The sequence below is a fragment of the Oryzias latipes genome, chromosome 16, assembly GCF_002234675.1.
Source record: "Oryzias latipes chromosome 16, ASM223467v1".
Taxonomy (NCBI): Eukaryota; Metazoa; Chordata; class Actinopteri; order Beloniformes; family Adrianichthyidae; genus Oryzias; species Oryzias latipes.
Window position 1 is genome coordinate 5176779 of NC_019874.2, and position 19057 is coordinate 5195835.

General features: G+C 39.2%; 1 protein-coding gene across 25 annotated transcripts in view; it reads left to right on the plus strand.

Moving 5' to 3' along the window:
* rims2 (regulating synaptic membrane exocytosis 2) overlaps nucleotides 1-19057 on the plus strand; it is a 169506-nt gene that overhangs the window by 17045 nt on the left and 133404 nt on the right. For 16 of the 25 annotated variants that reach the window (XM_023963919.1, XM_023963912.1, XM_023963916.1 and 13 more), the window contains exons 3-4: nucleotides 16503-16713; nucleotides 17254-17265. In XM_023963919.1, coding sequence (XP_023819687.1) covers nucleotides 16503-16713; nucleotides 17254-17265 — 223 coding nt within the window. Of the gene's footprint in view, nucleotides 1-12776; nucleotides 12960-16502; nucleotides 16714-17253; nucleotides 17266-19057 lie in introns of those variants that run through there. The other 9 variants (XM_023963913.1, XM_023963923.1, XM_020709924.2 and 6 more) reach the window with 2 other exon arrangements.

Here is a 19057-nt window from a genome sequence, read left to right on the forward strand (position 1 = left end):
AATTAGAATACAGGCCGTGAGATATATATATATATATATATCTATCTATATAGATAGATAGATAGATAGATAGATAGATAGATAGATAGATAGATAGATAGATAGATAGATAGATAGATAGATAGATAGATAGATAGATAGATAGATAGATAGATAGATAGATAGATAGATAGATAGATAGATAGATAGATAGATAGATAGATAGATAGATAGATAGATAGATAGATAGATAGATAGATAGATAGATAGATAGTTTTGTTTGTTCTTTTGTGACAACATTGACGTGGATCATCTCTGGTTGCGAATATTTTATTTTTCTTTATATGAGTAAGTTGTGTAACAAGAGAACTTGTGTTATGAGACTTATTATCTGTCAGAGATGAGCTCCAGGCAGGAGGAGATAACACTGTCTCTGTACAGGGTTGGTGCACTTCTTCCTCCTTGTGTAATACAGTTCATGTTTCAGTTCTGGAGGCTTCACTGCACTTTAAGTCAGGAAAAGGTGACAGTGAACCCAAAATACAGGTGACCGGGATCGGTTACAAGTACATAAAAAATGTAAATAAACAAACTAAAAATCATCTGAACTTAAATGTGACAAAACTGTGATGAGAAATAAAAATCAAAACAAAACAAAAACCTGACCAAAAACTTTAGAACATTTTTGAAAACCTTACTTTACGCTGAATGATAATGATAAAAAAAAGATTGGGCAGTGGTTAGCGCTCTTGCCTCACAGCAAGAGGGCTCCTGGTTCAAGTCCCGGATGGGGGACCTGAAACAGAACACCAATGGGGGACATTTCTTTGTGGAGGTTGCATGTTCTCCCGTTTTCTCTGGGGACTCCGGCTCCCTCCTACTGTTCAATTGGTCACTCTAAATTGTCCCTAGGTGTGAATGTGAGTGTGCACTGCTGTGTGATTGTGGCCCTGCGACAGACTGGCGACCTGTCCAGGATGTCCTCAGCCTTCACCCGCAAGTGGCTGGGCTCTGGCAGCCCTGTGACCCTGAAAGAGATAAAACGGATTAGAAGATGAATGAATGATAAAAGTTGTCGAAAAGAAGACATCTTAAAGTCCCCCTCTGATCATCTTTTATTTTAATTATGATTATGCTGTTTTTGGTCAAAATCAAAAAACTTGTCTAGGTCATAGCTTAGGCAGTAGTTCATTAGATGTTCACCTCTGAGGTGTGGGTGGGACCATTGGCTCCCGGCAACCCCGCACCCACATCCCCTTCCCTACCTAACATTAGTGGTGAGCTAAATTGGAGCTATCCGATTGTTTTCAGCCTGATTCCATCTCAGATGAGGAAAACAAAGACGTAGATGGATATAGTTGTCTACAAGTGGATGTGGATGCATCAGAATGGAGCTGAGCAGGGAGACTGTGGCCTACCCAGGGTATTTTCAATTTAACAAATACAGTCTAATGTAAACCGAATTTTTTAATCTGCTCCTGTTTGACAACAATTTGAATAAAGAAATACTGTATTTTATAAGTTGCTCTGGAGTACAAGTCACGGCAGTCAAAAAAAAAGCACAAGAAATAAGAAAAAAATCATCTACAATGTACACTATTCGTTGAAATGTAACTAAGACTTAGGACCAAGGACGGACGTTTCATCTTAAAAAGGCAAATAACAACAGAATAGATGACACTAACAGACTGTTTTACTACCATAACACACTCATGCTTATTTAGCATCGTAAAACAAAGGAGGAATCTAATACATTAGCGGACCATATGAGCAAGGAATCAGAGAACCGTAGCATGAAGAACATACTAACAAGAAGTCAACAAAACTCTTTATATCACTTTAAATCACAAATTCTGTTGAATTCTTAATCTTCTGTGACTGAGGGACGCTTCTTCTTCTGTGTTGCTGGCAGTAGCAAATACTGATACACAGACCTACAGAGCCCTCTACTCGTTTTTGCCTTTTTTATATATACACATATATGATTTATACCTGAGATTAAGTCGCAACCCTGGCCAAGGTATTAAAAAACCCTGCAACTTATACTCTGAAAGATACGGTACTCAGAATTGCAATTTTAAGCTTAATTTTATTTGTACAGTGGGGCAAAAAAGTATTTTGTCAACCACAAAGTTCTCCCACTTAAAAAGATGAAAGAGGCCTGTGATTTTCATCATAGGTAAACCTCAACTATGAGAGACAAAATGAAATAACAAATTCCAGAAAATCACATAGTCTGATTTTTTTAAAGAATTTATTTGTAAAGTATGGTGGACAATAATTGTTTGTTCAACGTACAAACAAGATTTCTAGCCCTCACAGACCTGTAACTTCTTCTGTATGAGGATCCTCTGTCCGTCACTCGTTACCTTCATTAATGGCACCTGTTTGAACTGGTTATCTATAACAAACAGCTGTCCACAACCTCAGTCACACTCCAAACTCCACTATGGCCAAGACCAAAGAGCTGTCTAAGGACACCAGAAACCAAATTGTTGTCCTGCACCAGGCTGGAAGACTGAATCTGCAACAGGTAAGCAGCTTGGTGTGAAGAAATCAACTGTTGGAGCAATTATTAACCACATTAAAAACATCACTGCTCTAAAGGTGATCTGTATGTAGGAATGGGCCAAAATACCAGCAACAGTTTGTAAAAATCTTGTGAAATGTTTGACTGCTGTCATTGCCAACAAAGCGTTTATAACAAAATATTGAGCTGAACCTTTGTTATTGACCAAATACTTGTTTCCACCATAATTTACTAATACAATATGATACAATATAATTTTCTGGATTTCTTTTCTCATTTTGTCTCTCATAGTTGAGGTTTGCCTAATGACGACAATTACAGGCCTCTCTCATCTTTTTGAGTGGGAGAACTTGCACAATTAGTGGCTGACTAAATACTTTTTTTGCCTCACTGTATATGTCCTCCATCAACAAAAAATGCTACGAGAACATGTTGAAAACATCAAAAACCCAATTTTCATTGGAGTGGGTCTTTAAATCTGGCGTGAGTGTGACAGGGAGAAGAACAAAACTAGAAAACAGAACTTAACTTGACTACAAACACAACTACATCAGTCAAAATTACTCAAAATATTTAACATATATTTAACTGAAATTACATGACCAATTTTTATGAAATTAAACTTTAAATGCAGCAACTTTTCACAAGCAAAGAAAGGTGCCATAAGAGCAAGGGAAACACTAGCTTAGTCATCGTGTTTTTAACGGAAACTTAGGTTGGTACAATTTACACCATTTCAGTTGTATAACAGTGGAAAAACAATTGAAAAAGCGAATCTAAGAAAGGGTTAGGGGGCACATGCCTGTTAATGATACACACACATCATCCCATAGGAGCTGTTAGAGCTGCAGTCAGGTCTGTCAGCATCAAGGCTGGGTGAACAGAGAGGGAGGTGACCCATTTGGGATGGGGGGAGCCAAAGTTTTCCCAATGCCGTTGTTGAGCCCTACATTGGGAGGAGTAGTGATGTCTGTGAGGGACAAATGTGAGCTGCATCCCAGGGTTAATAAACCACATCTGTGCCAGGATGAATTAAGGAGGATGATGAAGGAAGGCACATATAGTAGATGCCGCACATCTCCATTACTTGAACAGACAAGCACAAATGTGCAAGAACACAAAGCTGTTGACTGCCTGTTGTATGGTGTGCCTGCATGTTTGTTCAAGTGGCTGTAAAATAAACATGGCACATGTGCTTCCAGTTAGTCTGGAAAGAGGTAAACTTGTGAGTGTGTGGGCTGAAGGTGATTAACTGACTCTTTGCTACTTTGAAATCTCACGGGAGGGGAGATATATAAGGCAACACAATTGAATCCTGGCAGGTAATCTAAGGAAACAGATGGATTTTTGTCATATGTGGCTGCAGATTAGCTACTTCCTGTTGCTCAGAAAAACTCGCAGTTGCCAACTCATGTTTGACGATCTGAATATTAGTTGCTTGGCAAGACACTTGGCTCCGGCGTTTTTGAATCGCCTGTGTGAATGAAGGAGTCGAGGGACTTTAATGCTATCTTTGCTTTCTAAGGCCCAGATGTGGTAGCTGTCCAACAGTGCCATGCTATGAAGTCCCCACCTCCCACTGCCAGGCCTATCACACAGTGCCAGCATGCAGTACTCAAAGAAGTTATCACCACCCGGTTCTCCGGTTCTAAGCTTCTCTGAAGGGGACAATGTGAGAATGAGAAACAGCATTCCTCCCTGCACTTATTAGATGGACTTAAAGAACAGGTGATTCAATATCCATTCCTCAGTCTTTATATAAATGTGTATTTTTACTACAATCTCTTGTTTGGCTATTAGTGGACAGTGATATTACTTAGAATGTCATATATGAATTTTCTCTAAAGAGGTTTACCCAAATCTCACGTGGAGGGATGTGAGGAGAGACACATTTTGAGACAGTATAATAATGCAAATATATGTTTTTTTTTGCGAGAATAAGCAGCTGTTCCTTGTGTAGCTTTTTGATGAATGTCTCTAGTTATCTATTTTGAAGTAACACTGGGATTTTGCATTGTGTGGATTGATAATTTCTGTACAATTTAAAAAAAAAAAAGCTTTACCAAGAACGATGTCAACAAGGTGAAGTAGTGGTTCCCCTTATAGAGAGATCGTCCTCGTTCAATTGCCAGCGGGTGTCTTTCCGTGTGGAGTTTGCATGATTTCCTCCTGGGTGTTTGGTTTCTCTCTGTGCACCCCTGCATCCTCCCACAATCCAAAAACATGCTTTACTGGTGATTCTAAATGATCCCTCAAGGCCATGTCACTATGTACAATTTGCGCATATTGCATAGATAAAGATTGGTCATACGTGAATATATGTGAAAAGGTGAAAACCACAGAAGAAGTACAGAAGAACAACATCAAGAACTCATAAATCAACTAGGACATGAACTATGTGTGTTTATTGTACATAGGCAAATCATTAAAGATTTTTGTGTCAATTACCTAATTTAAACGTGATATGTGTGATGTGTTTTTTTTAAAAAGCTCACTGATCATGCGAAACACGAAAAGATGTGTTATACCAGGTGAAAGGCAATTTTTCCTCATTTCCGCCTGTAGTCCCTATCGAAATAACGTCACGTCAAAGCAAAATAAACAAGTTAAAACAATGAATTAAAAGACGAGTGAATAAATGAGTGAATAAATCAGTGAATTCAGCAACAGCACAGACTTTCGGAAAGTTTTTACTCACGTGACAGACGATCACATCATCTGAGCACACTGGCCACTGCTGAACTGTGAATGACATACATAGCTAGTGTTTCCCTACTGAGCCGGATTAATCGTGATGTAATTATCATCTAGTCTTTAGAGGACACTGAAGGGCCTGCAGGGTCACTGCTTGGCTGCATCCCAGATTTTGGCACTCCAGTGTTGATGCAGATTTTTTGAAAAAAGGCCTTGCACTCTTTGTGGAGTTGGTCTTCACCAACGGTCCCACCCACGACTCAGTGATGATTTTCTAATGAACTTCTGCCGCTCTGCAGAACCTATGTCCTTGAAAACGACTCAGGTTTTTGATTTTGGCTAAAAATGTCATAATCATAATTATGTGACCACTGGAAACGATTTGAAAATAAATCAAAAGATGATCAGAGTGGGCCCTTAAAGCTGTTTGGATTACTAATACTTCCTGTAGTCCATTGAAGGAAGAACAGGACATTGGTCATTTAACGAGAAACTTCTTATTGCTTGTTTAATATTGATTGATCTGGCATGAATCATCATATTTAGAGAAAAATAAATAGAAAGTTAGAGAGTGATTAGAACAGGGGAACCTACAAAAACAAATGACAAAAAGTCAGCAAGTGACAGCTGCTTGTCTGCACTGTTAAAGCAGACAGACTTGTGTCTTTATTTAATACTCTTTAGTTTTGCTCTGTGGCTTTGCTTTAGTCATTAGTTGGTTGTTTAAACTTTTTAGCAAACATATTGAGGTTTTATTCCTGTCCGTTACTGTTTTGGTTCTCATCATTGTCATCCTCTTTTTCTATCTGTTCAGTTTCAGGTTAGTCTCTCAGTTTTATTCTCTTCCATTATAAAACTATGTCAGCGTGTAATGCCCTCTACAGGACAAAGAAGGAAAAATAAAACAGGTTTGGTTTGACGCTGCAGTTAAATTGACTGTCTTTTACTGAAACTTTGTGAATTGCTAAAAAACTGAGTTGGTTTTAAAAAATATGTTAACATTTTAAGATGTTGATTTTTTTTAATAACATATTACTTTCATGGAGGTGTAAACTGAGCCTAAACTGTTGTGGTTTGTTGACAACTATCCTAAGCCGTTCTTTCTAAGCATGTTTTGATGAGAAAATCATTTGTTGAATGGGAGGATTTGTGGCAAAGAAGTTACAAGTTATCAGTGCCATACAGGATCATGTTTTATCTAGTTAATATTAAGTGTCCTCTTCTTTGACTGTCTTGTCAGCACAAAGAATATGATGTTTGATTGTTATAGTCTGCTTAGACTGCAGCTTCCAGCGGGTTAAAGTTACCATGTTTAGTGATACACACCGTGTTTTTGCAGTAAAAAATTTTTAATGGGAATATGTGCAGAGAAGTTCAGTGTGGTAAAGCTTTGTAGAGGAGCAACTAAATCAGGTGTCATCAGTCACTGTTAACCAGTTCATGAGCTGAGGTGAAACAGAAAAAGACACTTCAAACCTACCTGAAGAAAGCTAGATCACAGAACATCTTCTGACATTGAAAGGAATCTGCTTGATCGTGAAGATTGGTGTGCTTTGAGGGGAAAAAAAGGAAGAAGTTTAAAGCCACAGTTTAGGTGTGAAGAATGGGGGTGGTAGTATTGGTTGGATGAATTGTCAGCAGGGGATTTTGCAGATACTGTACAAAAGCCATCAGTATAACAAAGTGACCATTTGACAAAAGTGCTTCCATATAAATACTGTATGTAGAAAGATACACTCACGGGGCACTTTATCCACCTTGCTAGTGCCGGGTTGGATCCCCTTTTGCCGTTAGAACTGCCTTGATCCCTGGTGGCATAGAATCAACAAGGTTCTGGAAACATTCCTCAGAGAGTTTGGTCCATATTGACATGACAGCATCACACAGTTCCTGCAGATTTGTTAGCTGTACATCCATGATGCCAATCTCCCGTTCCATCACATCACAAAGGTGATCTACTGGGTTGAGATCTGGAGACTGTGGAGGTCGTATGAGTCCAGGGAGCTCATTGTCATGTTCAAGAATCCAGTCTGAGATGAGGATTGATCCATGCTTTCATGTTCTTGACGCCAAATTCTGACCCTACCTACTATGTGGCAGGTGAAATGGAAACTCATCTCCTGTTCTTAGCTGACAGGAGTGGCATCCGGTGTGGTCTTCTGCTGCTGTAGCCCATCTGTCTTAAGGTTGGATGTGGTGTGCGTTCAGAGGTGCTCTTTTGGAGACCTCAGTTGTAACAAGTGGTTATTTGTCTTTTTAGATAGATAGATAGATAGATAGATAGATAGATAGATAGATAGATAGATAGATAGATAGATAGATAGATATGCCTTTATTGTCACTGCCCACTTGGACAATGAAATGTATCAGCTGTTCTGTATCAGCATCTGTTGCCAAAGGCATCATCACCTTTCTCCCTCATTCTGATGCTCGGTTTGAACTGCAGCAGATCATCTTGACCACGTCTACATGCCTAAATGCTTTGAGTTGCTCCCATGTGATTGGCTGATTAGAAATTTGCGTCAATGAGCCGCTGGACAGGTGTGCCTAATAAAGTGGCAGTGAGTGTTTCTCATTTATACCAGACCAGGGGGGTATTCCAGAAAGCAGGTTATGTGAGTTACCACAGTAAGTTTGAGGCTAAGGAAGTGGATAACTTCAGCTTTCTGTTCCAAAAATGAAGGTATAGTTAAGGGTATGTCAAGCTGCCAAAGCAAATCATGCTCTGAACACAACCTGGTCTGGAGCAGGTTTAGTTGAAGGTTAGTTTGTTTTCAGAGAGGTGAAGGAGCATGGCGGGTCCAGTTGAAGAGGGGGCGTATAATCTTCATATGCCGTCATTAAAATCTCCGACTCCGTCTCACTAGAGTATAGCGCTCTCTTTTTTTCTCCACCCATTTCCATGGTGACTCCGCAAATCGGCGATCCATTGAGAATTCCTTTATGTACTTGCCGTGCACGCGCATTAACCCAGGGTTACCAAGTCGAGCATAATTACGCCAACTCATATCCGGTCTTTTGGAACCGACATACCCAGAGTAAGCAAGTTCAGGCGGATTTCAGCCAGAGTTCAGGGCTAAAGTCAGGGTAGTTTAAACGAGCCTTCTGGAATACCCCCCTGGAATCAAACCATACAGTTTATCTTGTCCACTAGAGAGCACTGTAGCATGGCATAAATGCAGATGTTGGGTTAACACCTCCTGATCCATGGAAGGCAGAGTAACTAAAAAGCAGAGCTAAGTAACACATCCAGTCTAACAAGGAATTTCCTCAGAGTTTTGACAGGGACATAAAAATGAGACTGTAATGCTCTTGGATCCAGCTCCTATTTTGACCTCTGTTGTGTTTGAATTGTTTAGTGGGGATTCAGAGTGCAGGTTTTGGATGGAAAACAGAGCCTGTGTCTGCCCTGCAGGCCCCTGAAGCAGCCAAGATACTGAATACGTCACATGTGACATTTTACACTCACTCATTTTACCGCGCCATGTCAGATAATACACAGCACACATAAGAGCACAGCACAAACAAGGATGACACACACACACAAACACACAGCCACTAATGCATAGGCGAGTGCGCTCTCACGCACAACGCTCTGCCCGGCAGCTGTCCAGGCAGGCAGCAGGCTTGATCAGATAAATATGAGGCTTGTAATGCGACCACAGAGACGGTGCTGATGGGATCAATAAAGAAAGGCGACGCAGGTCATCGGGAGAACACAGAGAGAGGATAAATATGGACTGGCTCATTGGAAAACAGAGCAGCGAGACTGATGGGTACATGGGACTCTATCTTCACTTTTGTGTTCCCTTACCTATTTGACACAGATCACAGACTGATTTCCTGTTCTGCTGTCATCTTCCTTTTTCCACGCAGACCAAGACAATCTCATCCTTTATCCGCTTCTTTCTCATCACTTGTTTGGTTATTTTCTGCAACTATTTGAGTTGAAGTTGTTGGACCTTGATGAAGAGCTAACAAGATCTACTCTATTACAGCCATTTTGTTTTGACCATATATAAAAAAAATGTTGCGTGTGAGTCCCTGGTGTAAGATTCTTGCCTGAAATTTGTCGTAAACTTTTTTTACTTATCTTCAAGTCATACTCTGCTTCTGAGCAAGGTGAGGTCAGCAGCTTTGGTGTTTGGTTGCATGGATGCAAGTGAGATCCAGCACAGTCATGTGGCAGCTAGTGTGCACCTGCTTGACTGACTGACTTTGTTTCTGCACTTTCTACCTTTTCAAGAAAATAATGAATGTCAAAAAGTTATTTTAGAGGCCATTATCTTGCCTTGTTTTGTCTTTTGTGGTTTATTTATAAGTATCTGAATCTCAGGTATCCAATCATAGAGAATTTGAAGCTATTATGAGGTTCTATAGATTAATATCAAACACGTAAACTCTGTTTCACTGATTTATAGATGTCTATTTGTTATCCGGCATTGTCAAAGGGTGTTTTCACACCTGACTTGTTTGCTCAAGACTAGAGATTTTTTCTCAGATTGTTTGCTTCTTTGGGTGGATGGGTGTGACAGCTCTTCATAGAAAAGAGTCTCATTTCACCAACAAATGACCCCTGATGTGGTTCACTACAGTGCGACCACAGACAAACTATTCAGTGCAAGTAAACCATTGAGTTTTAGGAATTAATAAAATATAAACAGTTGAAATGTCCGTACCTAAAGTAGCACATATACTGTAAGCTAAAACATGTCTTGATGGTAAACATGATGCAGTCAAGAAGTAAAGGTGTTGTTTATTATGTCAAAGTTAGCAGACATGAAAAGACAATTTTCTATTTGTTTTTGGACAACCACCCTCTGCCCCACTGCCCAAACTGATGCAAGGGTGTAATGTGGAGGCAGATGAAGTCAAAGGAAGTTGTAAAAATTTCAGCATTCCCCACCCAAACCCACTGAGTCAGCTGGACTATTCTGGTCTGAAAGTTCCCTTAGGGTTGTATGTCACTGGGATGTGACTGTTGGTGACAAACTATCCCAAGACGTTTGTGAGTTCTTTTCATTTCCTCATGTGAGTTGCAGAACCTGACTCATGTTCCATGAACTGAACAAAAATGTACGTGACAAATCTTCTAAAACTGTCTACTGACAGGAAATCTGACAACCTGTAAAACTAATGTGTGAATGATTGGAGATGAAAATTGGAATCTAATGTTCTAGTAGCACATAGCATGTAGCCCAAATAAACTTTAGCTTGAAGTGGTTGCAGCATTTGTTAAACACAGTACCTATTCAGTGCTATTCTAAGTGCACTAAACTAAACTAAAGCACATTTCTCCCACTGATTTACATGCTTTGAAAACGCATTCAAATCTGTTCCCGTGACAGTCAAATGTTTACTCCAATCATAATTTGGATGCACAATTTGTAAAGAAGGTGTCTCACATTTTATTATTAAAAATGTAATGAATATGATTCAATACGAGATTGAGACACAAACGATAACTTTGTGTATTTATTTAATATTTTTAAAGTTCCACAAACACAGGGACAAATCATGTGATTGACGTCAGAAAGTTGTCACTTTGACATATTTTTAAAAAACCCCATTTGAACATTGCTTACACATGATGTGCTCTAATGGAAAGATTTTAACATTTTAAAGTTTGCCTTTACTTAAAAAAGTGACTGTTTGTGCTGCTAAACAAGCACTCTTATTGCACTGAAATCGAAATCCAAGCTAGTGTCCTTTCTTGTGTTTTTTTCTCTGTACAAATCTAATGAATTTGATCAGATTTATACAAGCCACTTTTCATAAAACCTGAGCAATTTACAATTTACATGGTAAAGCAGTTGCTTATTTACCCTTCAGTTTAATTCAGCTAATTTCTTGGTGCAGTGCTCATGGGAAAGTTTGGGGGTTTTATGTCATGTTACCATTTCTGACAGTCCATGAGCATTGCGATTAGAGAAATTTAGATGGATGTTTAGCTTTTTTTTAGATTTGAAAAAGTTTAAAAAGATTTTCCAGGACTAAGTCTCTTCTTTAGGAAAATGTGAAAATGGAGGAAAGTTCTGAGTTCCACCTGCAGAGGCTTTAGGTGAGCTCTTTGCAGAACCATAAACCCAGAAGTAGAAAAGTTCATTTGGGTCACATCCTCCCAACAGCTGTTTTTGATTTTTTTTCAGCATTTTTACTTTATAACTGTATACCAGGGCAAAGACGTGTTTGTTGTTTGTTCTTTAACTGTGGGTATGTCGGAAAAGTCCCTTTTTTATTTTTTTTCCACACATGTAAAGTCAAATATGGATGTAAAAGAGGGAGTGCTGACTTTCAAACTACTACCTGACTCTCTTGTTGCTCTAAGGATAGAGAGAGAGAGAGAGAGAGGGAGAGGGAGAGGGAGAGAGACAGAGAGAGAGAGATACTGTATATCTATATATCTATCTATATATATATATATATGTGTATATATATAAAGATATATCTATATATAGTGGATATTATTAGTGATTAATGGAAAATAAAACTGGCATTAAGAATTATTACTTTGATTTTTGAGTGTCTTTTTGAAGGAAGTCCCCCAAAAATAGTTTTTTGTGTGAATCTGGGGTACATCTACTGTCTCAAATAAGCTATAAATGATTTAATTATCTTATTTTGTTTTCTATTTTCTCCCTGTTAATCCACTGTAACGCTATTGCCAGATCACTGCAGCTTACTTTTCTGCAATTTTTGTTTTTTAGACCATCAAAAGACTAACAATCTTTTGTTATTCATGTTCCTCATTGTGTATTTTGTTGTCTTTAATATATCTTTTTTTTTATTCCATAAACACAATATTTTATTTATGTATTTTAGGTTCAAAGAAGAACCAAAGCCTCAGCCAGCACAGTAAGTAAACTGCATTACCCAAAGTGCACTGGGCTTTGACACTTCTTCCTGGCAGTGGGCGTTATGTGCTTTATGTGGCTTTCCCCTCTTTCTGGGAGTAAACTGAAATGAGCAGCATTGACGTCATGGAAGGAAGGTCTGAACTCTGCTGACATAACAGGAGCCGTCAATATTCAGAGATCTCAGTGAATACATTGCTTTATTTATCAGCAGTAAAGAACTGGGTTCCATGACATCAATGGCATTTGCTTTGTCTTTATACCAACTTGAACGATCTAGAATGCTATTGTCCCTGGTTTTTACCTGGCTGTCAGCTTCCTGTGGTGTATCACCTGCTCTCTGATCAACTTGTGCAGACTTGCAGTGTTTGACAAATGTGAAGTTGATGCACCTGCGCCGTTCTGAAGCTTCATTTTGATCTGGTCAGTCAGTCTGACAGACAACCTACACTCTCTCTGAAGAACAAGCTAGTATTAAATGACTTGATTGTCATCCTCAGCTGGGCATTTAATGCACCTTTCATTTCTACTGGCTGCAAAGCTTCCCAGTTTTATTTCAGCTATTCTACTTTGGGGTTTTAGCTTCTGTCTTCTCTCTTCCTGGCTGTGTTTCCAACACTGTCTGTAGTGATGTTGCAGTGGTCGCTGCTCTGCCTGTGTCCTAGCCTTTTCCTCTCTTTACTCTGGTTGTAGTGAATGCTCCTACTATAGATCCTTCCTCAGAGCTGTACCACCTTCCAAAATCTCCTCAAAGCTCAAAATGCATTCTCCCATAACACCACGTTTTTCGGTCACTGCTTTGCTTATTTGAACAGGTGGTTTAGTGGGATCACTGAGCTGGTAAATAATGTTCTTCAGCCCCAGCAAAAGCCCCAAAATGACAAGGAGCCAGAGGCCGACACGTAAGTAATGGCACAGACCAACCCTGACCTCCTCCCAGCAGGAACACAGATGCAGCAGAAGCAGCTGGGTGTACAGCCAGTTTGACCCTGTTATGTAATGTGTTAGAGGCCACAATGCATTTTTGGTGGACAAGAGATTAAGACTGCAACCAGCCACTAACGGAAAATGCTTCACTGGATCTGCTTCTGCTGAAGGTTTCATCCTGTTTACACATTTATAAAGATTAGTTGCTTTCTTCAGAAGCCGAACTGCATGCTCAGTATGCTGGATTACCCAAAAACCTGTTCCATTAAGCCATGGGTTCACTCATACTGTACAGGCCCTAATTAAAGTACCCACTCCGATCATCTTTTGATCTTTTTTCGAAGTGTTCCTAGTGGTCTTTTAATTTTGATTATGCAGGTTTTAGTCAAAATTTAAAAATCATTTTCTAGGACGTAGCAGCAGGAGTTTATTAGAAAATCACCTCCAAGTTGTGGGAGGGACTGTTGGGGCAGAGTAAGCCTGTCCCCATTTCCCATCAGCCATTTATTTAGACTCTCTCCCACTATTATTAGTCCCTCACACGCCTAACCTAACCTTAGCGGTGCAACAATATTGGCGCTATCCAGCCGTACATTTTAGATCCAGATTCCAGCTCAGACGAGGAAAACAAAGACGCTTCATGGATCTATTTGTCTGGAAGTGGATGCATCGGCATGGAGCAGAGCAGGGAGCTTGTGGCCCTCCCAGCGTACTTTCTCTGACACAATACAATCTTTTTTTAAACAAAATTTGTAAATTTGCTCTTGTTACACAACGATTTGAATAAAGAAATAGTCAGAAATACGATTTTTCTTAATTTATGTCCTGCATCATCAAAAAATGCCACTAGAGCATGTAAAAAAACCACCAAAAATACAACTTTAATCTGAGTGGGTCTTTAAAGAGGAGTTGAGGTCATGTATTTTTTTGTTTGTTTGTTTTTTGATGATCTGGATGGACCTGAACTATGACAATCTAGTGTTATTTCACATGAACTGGTCCATTAGAGTCAGAAATAAGGATGTTTTTTGGGGTTTGGGTTTTTCTTTCTCTTTGTGGTGCCCTAAAAATAGCTTGGCTGTGAACTGTAGCTTCACAAAAAACTGAGTTTAGAGGAAAATAAAGTGATGCAAGGGTCAAGACTTCTGGTTTGACTCCTGACTGGAATCTGACTGCTAAATGTTTGAATGGTGTCTTTTAGGTGAAAAAATTGACTTAATTCCATCTTCCTAAAACCTTATTCAAAAAATTCAGATGAATACATTTTAAAAAGTATGCATGTCTGAAACAAAAAGCTAGTGTTACCCGGTGTAAAAAACCTTCTCTGGAGAAACGTTTTAACCATTAAAAAAAGCTATAAGTAACATTTTGTCATATTAATATTTACTGGACATCAGTTTGTTAAAATATTTTTTTTTCTTGTAATGGTCCATTTCTTAACATTTCTACAACAGTTCTTACCAGTGGTGACATAATTTGATCAATATTCTCAGAAGAGAGTTGAATAATTGAGTACCCATAGTTCGTGGCAGGAGAGGAACTCTGCATCTCGTAGAGATCTGTAGTTCAACTTTGCTGATGTTCCAAGGAAAAGGTTCAGGTTTCAGGTGAGCCGCTGGGTAAAAGAGCTCAGATATTTCAGTGTGGACAATGAGCTGTGGATGATAACTCTTCAGCACTGTCACCCACACTTGACCAAGAATTGGTACCGGTAGTCCATCATGAATGACAGCAGCCTGCTGCCACCCCTACTATCTCTGTTATCAATTATTACTCTTTCAGGTTAATTGTTTGTTGTTTTAAAAAAAAAAACTTTCAAAAATTGGAATTGAATTTAAAGAATTTCAAATTTGACTTTATTTGTCAGACAGCAGAAAAAGCAATTGACAGGAGCGATAGCAGCAGCCTGTGGCGTGTGTGCGTGACATGAACTGTAGGGTAAGAGGGGATTAAAAAAACGAGAACATTTGTTTGTTGTTTTAATTCTCTGATCCTGGCTACTCAGTTCTTAACCACGTATTATGTTGTTTGTGAGCAGTTTATCGGACCTTCTGTCAGTAAATGCGATTTGCTATAAAACAGTTAAACAAAGCCACGTGCTTTTCTAATGTCGGCTTGGTAAACACACAAAGACATGGTTAGCTCACAAAGACATGGTTAGCTCTTTAATCGCATTGTGGGCACAGCACGGACCGTGCCAGTGCCACTCTTGTGTTTCAGTGACTCATTCATGTGGTTGAGCAAAAAGTCTTCAGGTAGTTCAAGGCCTTTGCGTTCTGCGCTGTAAACGTTCAGTTGGGGCAAAAAGCAGCACTATGATCTAAAACGCAACACTGTATGTGGTAAATGGATAGGTCTGCTTAATAATTAACAAGAGCTAATGAATGTTGCAGAGGATATGTGGGGCGAAACCAATTCTAATCGCTATATTATGAAGTCAGCCCAGTGTTTAGTTTCCAAGGAGACGCTCAATTGACATCTGTCATACAAAATGCATGTGAGCTGTCCATGATGTGTTTTCACTCGCCAGTACACTATAAAAACAGGCCCCCTAGAAAGAAGTCAAAGATTCTTAACCCTACCAGCAGATTTTCTTTAAATAAAAAAATAAAAAAATAAAAACTACGGTAAGAAAATGCGCTTACCAAGATTTCTTGTTTTAGGAAATACACGTTTATTAAACCAAGATTATTTTAGCTATGGAAAAATCTCTTGATAAGATTATTTATCTTGCATGACAGAAATTAAGACACATTTTCTTGAAACAAGGATCTCTTTGCTTATTTAGGTTTTTGTAGAGCTGAGACTGGTCAAAAGTTTAGGTCAGGGGCAACATAGAACTATCTGTGTGATATGAGGAGTAATCGTTCTTAATGACACAAATTCTGGATGGCTAGCTCATGAATTTGAAGGAGAGCTGTCATTGTGTGTATTGGTGATATAATTGTTCACATGTCTGAGTGCAGGCCGTCTGATCTCACCTTACACTGTCCTGTTATAGAAACACAGGTGCCAATGATTCATTAAATGCACAGAAACCCGAGAAAGTGGAATTAAGTGAGGTTCTCAAACTTGCAAAGTTACATTTGATCCTGGCTCCTATCCTGCCACCACACACACAAACACAAACACGCACACACAAACAAACACACAGACACGCACACACACAGTTGCTGTTTTGAGAGGTGTGGCATGACAGGGCTTACACAGCATTGTAGCTTATAGATGCAACACATCCGACTTAGAGGCTAAAGAGAGTATAGGTTTAGAAATCCAATCAGACGTCACAATTCAGACAAATATAATACATCATCTGTTTGTCATTTTTCAAACAAAATAAGAATGACTGTCAGGTAAAATTGTACTCAAAGCTGAGTTCCAAGAAACAATACAAAGTTTTGCAGTGTAGTGTTGAAAGTAAAACTCTGTAGTTTTACTGTGGTTTGTGTGTTTTTACACATGGGTTGAGGTCCTTGTCTTCCTTTTTCCTTACTTCTGCCTCTCTCGTTCACTTGCAGGAAGTTACACCAGCAGTTTGAGTCGTATAAGGACCAGGTCAAGAAGATGGGGGAGGAGACTAAGCCGACTCAGGACCAGAAGAGTGAAGCCCCAACGTGCGGGATCTGCCACAAAACCAAGTTTGCAGATGGCTGTGGTCACCTTTGTTCATATTGCCAAACAAAATTCTGTGCTAGATGTGGAGGACGAGTGTCTCTGCGGTCAAATAAGGTAACTTGTACACCCCCCCCCCCCCCCCCCTTACAAACACAGTCAAACCAACACTAATAGATGGCAACTTAATACAGGTTTTAAAAATCCTAGAAGAACAAGAGTCTGTAATGACCAACAGATTGTTCTGATTTTTAACAATTAAATTTAAAATGAAAATAACGTTAATACCTTCATGTTTCAAAGAAGCTCTAAGCAATATTCTGACTCGATCTTGGAAATGGTTCTTTTTATAATGCAATTCTCCTATTTCCTCACCGGAGGGAGCTGTTCCTCGTTTTATGTTACTTTAAGGATGCTGCCTTTGCATGAAGTGCCTTTACTGTTCCTATCTAACCTCTGTAAAGCCTTGTGATCAGTCAGAACTGTTACCCCGTGAGCTGACATCAGGGTCTTGAGTGTTTTGATGTGCCCTTTGCTTTGAGATGATGCTAGCAGGACTTGGAGATGCAGCTGACTGTCTGTCTCCCTCCATCTTTCTCTGCCCCCCCCCCCCCCCCCTCACTCTGCTGCATTCCTGCGGTCATGGAATTGCAACAGGAGGATAAAGTGGTCAGAAAACCCTCTTTTGTGTGATTTTTCTGAATTGTTCATTAAAAGCTGTTACATGCCTCTGTACACATGCAGCAGTCACAAAAGACACAAAACCAAACAATTTGTCTCATCTTTGAGTCCATCATTATATGATGCTGAATATACACAGGATAAGAAGTGCACAAAACCGAAGAAGAATGGCACAAACTGGTGTTAAAAAACTGGAGATGAATTTCAAACATTTGACTTAAGGGTGGACAAAACTTTTTTCCCCCCATTGAAATAGGTGATGCATTCTGCTAAACTGTGAGAATGTAATATGCACAAGAAACGCTCTTTTGAAAACTTCAGAAAAAAGTTGTTTTTATTTGAAGGGTTATTGTTGTACTGATGCTTGATAAAGGCCCATCAGTCCTGCTTTGTCAAAGTTCTACACACCTAGATTGGGTTCTTCAGTACTTTTATGAGAACAAACTGCTGTGATAATTCTTTATTATTCTATTTATGTAATTATTTTAAATCAATGAATGAAATAAAAATCATAAACACAAGTATAACAAGGATGGATGGATGGATGGATGGATGGATGGATGGATGGATGGATGGATGGATGGATGGATGGATGTGCCTTTATTGTCCTTGTTCATAAAAACAATGAAATGATGTGATACAGAGACAAAAAACTAATTGATAATCTATAACAGCCCTAATTGTTATTGATCACCTTCTGCTTTCTTTGACCCAGCTTGGTAATTATGGGAGTTTCATGTATGTTGATAGTTTTAACAAGCAGCAGATGAGGTTGACTGAAACATTTGAGCTTCAGAAACCCCGGGGCACACCAGGACCCCCCCCCCCCCCCATTCCCCTCAGTGCAAGTTCCGTGTTTCTATTGTTCCCCGATATAATGCCTGAGAGATCAGTTACGGTGCTGTACAGGTGGTGCTGAACAGAAACAGTGGCAGCAGGCTGGCGGTGAGCAGTGAGGACAGTTGATGCACATTCCTCAACTGTCCTCACTGCTCACCGCCAGCCTGCCGACCCGAAAGAGTGGCAGCAGGCTGGCAGTGAGCAGGCATACCATTGTATAGAACAGTCCGTGTTTTCTCCCCTGTAGTTCATCATCTTTCCACTAGGGGCAGTGGAAGGGCTTTTCCTGCTTATTTCAAAATTACCATTGGCGGGAAAAGTTTTACTAATTTTTAATACTTTTTAATGAGAAAAACTCCTCTATTATTCATTTTTTAAATGATCACTTGCTGTATTAAAAAAATGCTAAACTTATTTGATAATAATTCTTTATAATACAATTACTTTATGTTAATAATGTGTGGATTGAATTTGAGACAACGGGTGAATAAGGTGTTTTTTCCTGAACCCACATGTCAATATTTTTGTATCTTAAACTAACATTGTTATTTAGCAAAAGCTTACCAAATAATCTAATGTATCATAAATGATACTACATCTCATTAAAAATATATATATGTTGAATGTTTTTGTAGATTTCATCAAAGGGTTCAAAAAACATCTTAATCCCATTAAAATTGAATTGTCTGTCAATTAATTTATATAGTAAGCTTTAAAGTGGTAAACTCTGATTTTCTTTGATAATATGCATTAAATCAGAACTATGTTTTCTTAACAGCCTCATATAGACAGACTTTCTGCAGTTGTAGTTCAGATGACAGATGAGGGTAGAGCAAAGAGACGAGCAGCTAAGGGGAGAAAGACAGAAAATGTGTCCTCAAGCAGTAGCGGTTTTAGGCACTGGCAATCCGGGTTATTGCCCGGGGCGCAAATTTATAGA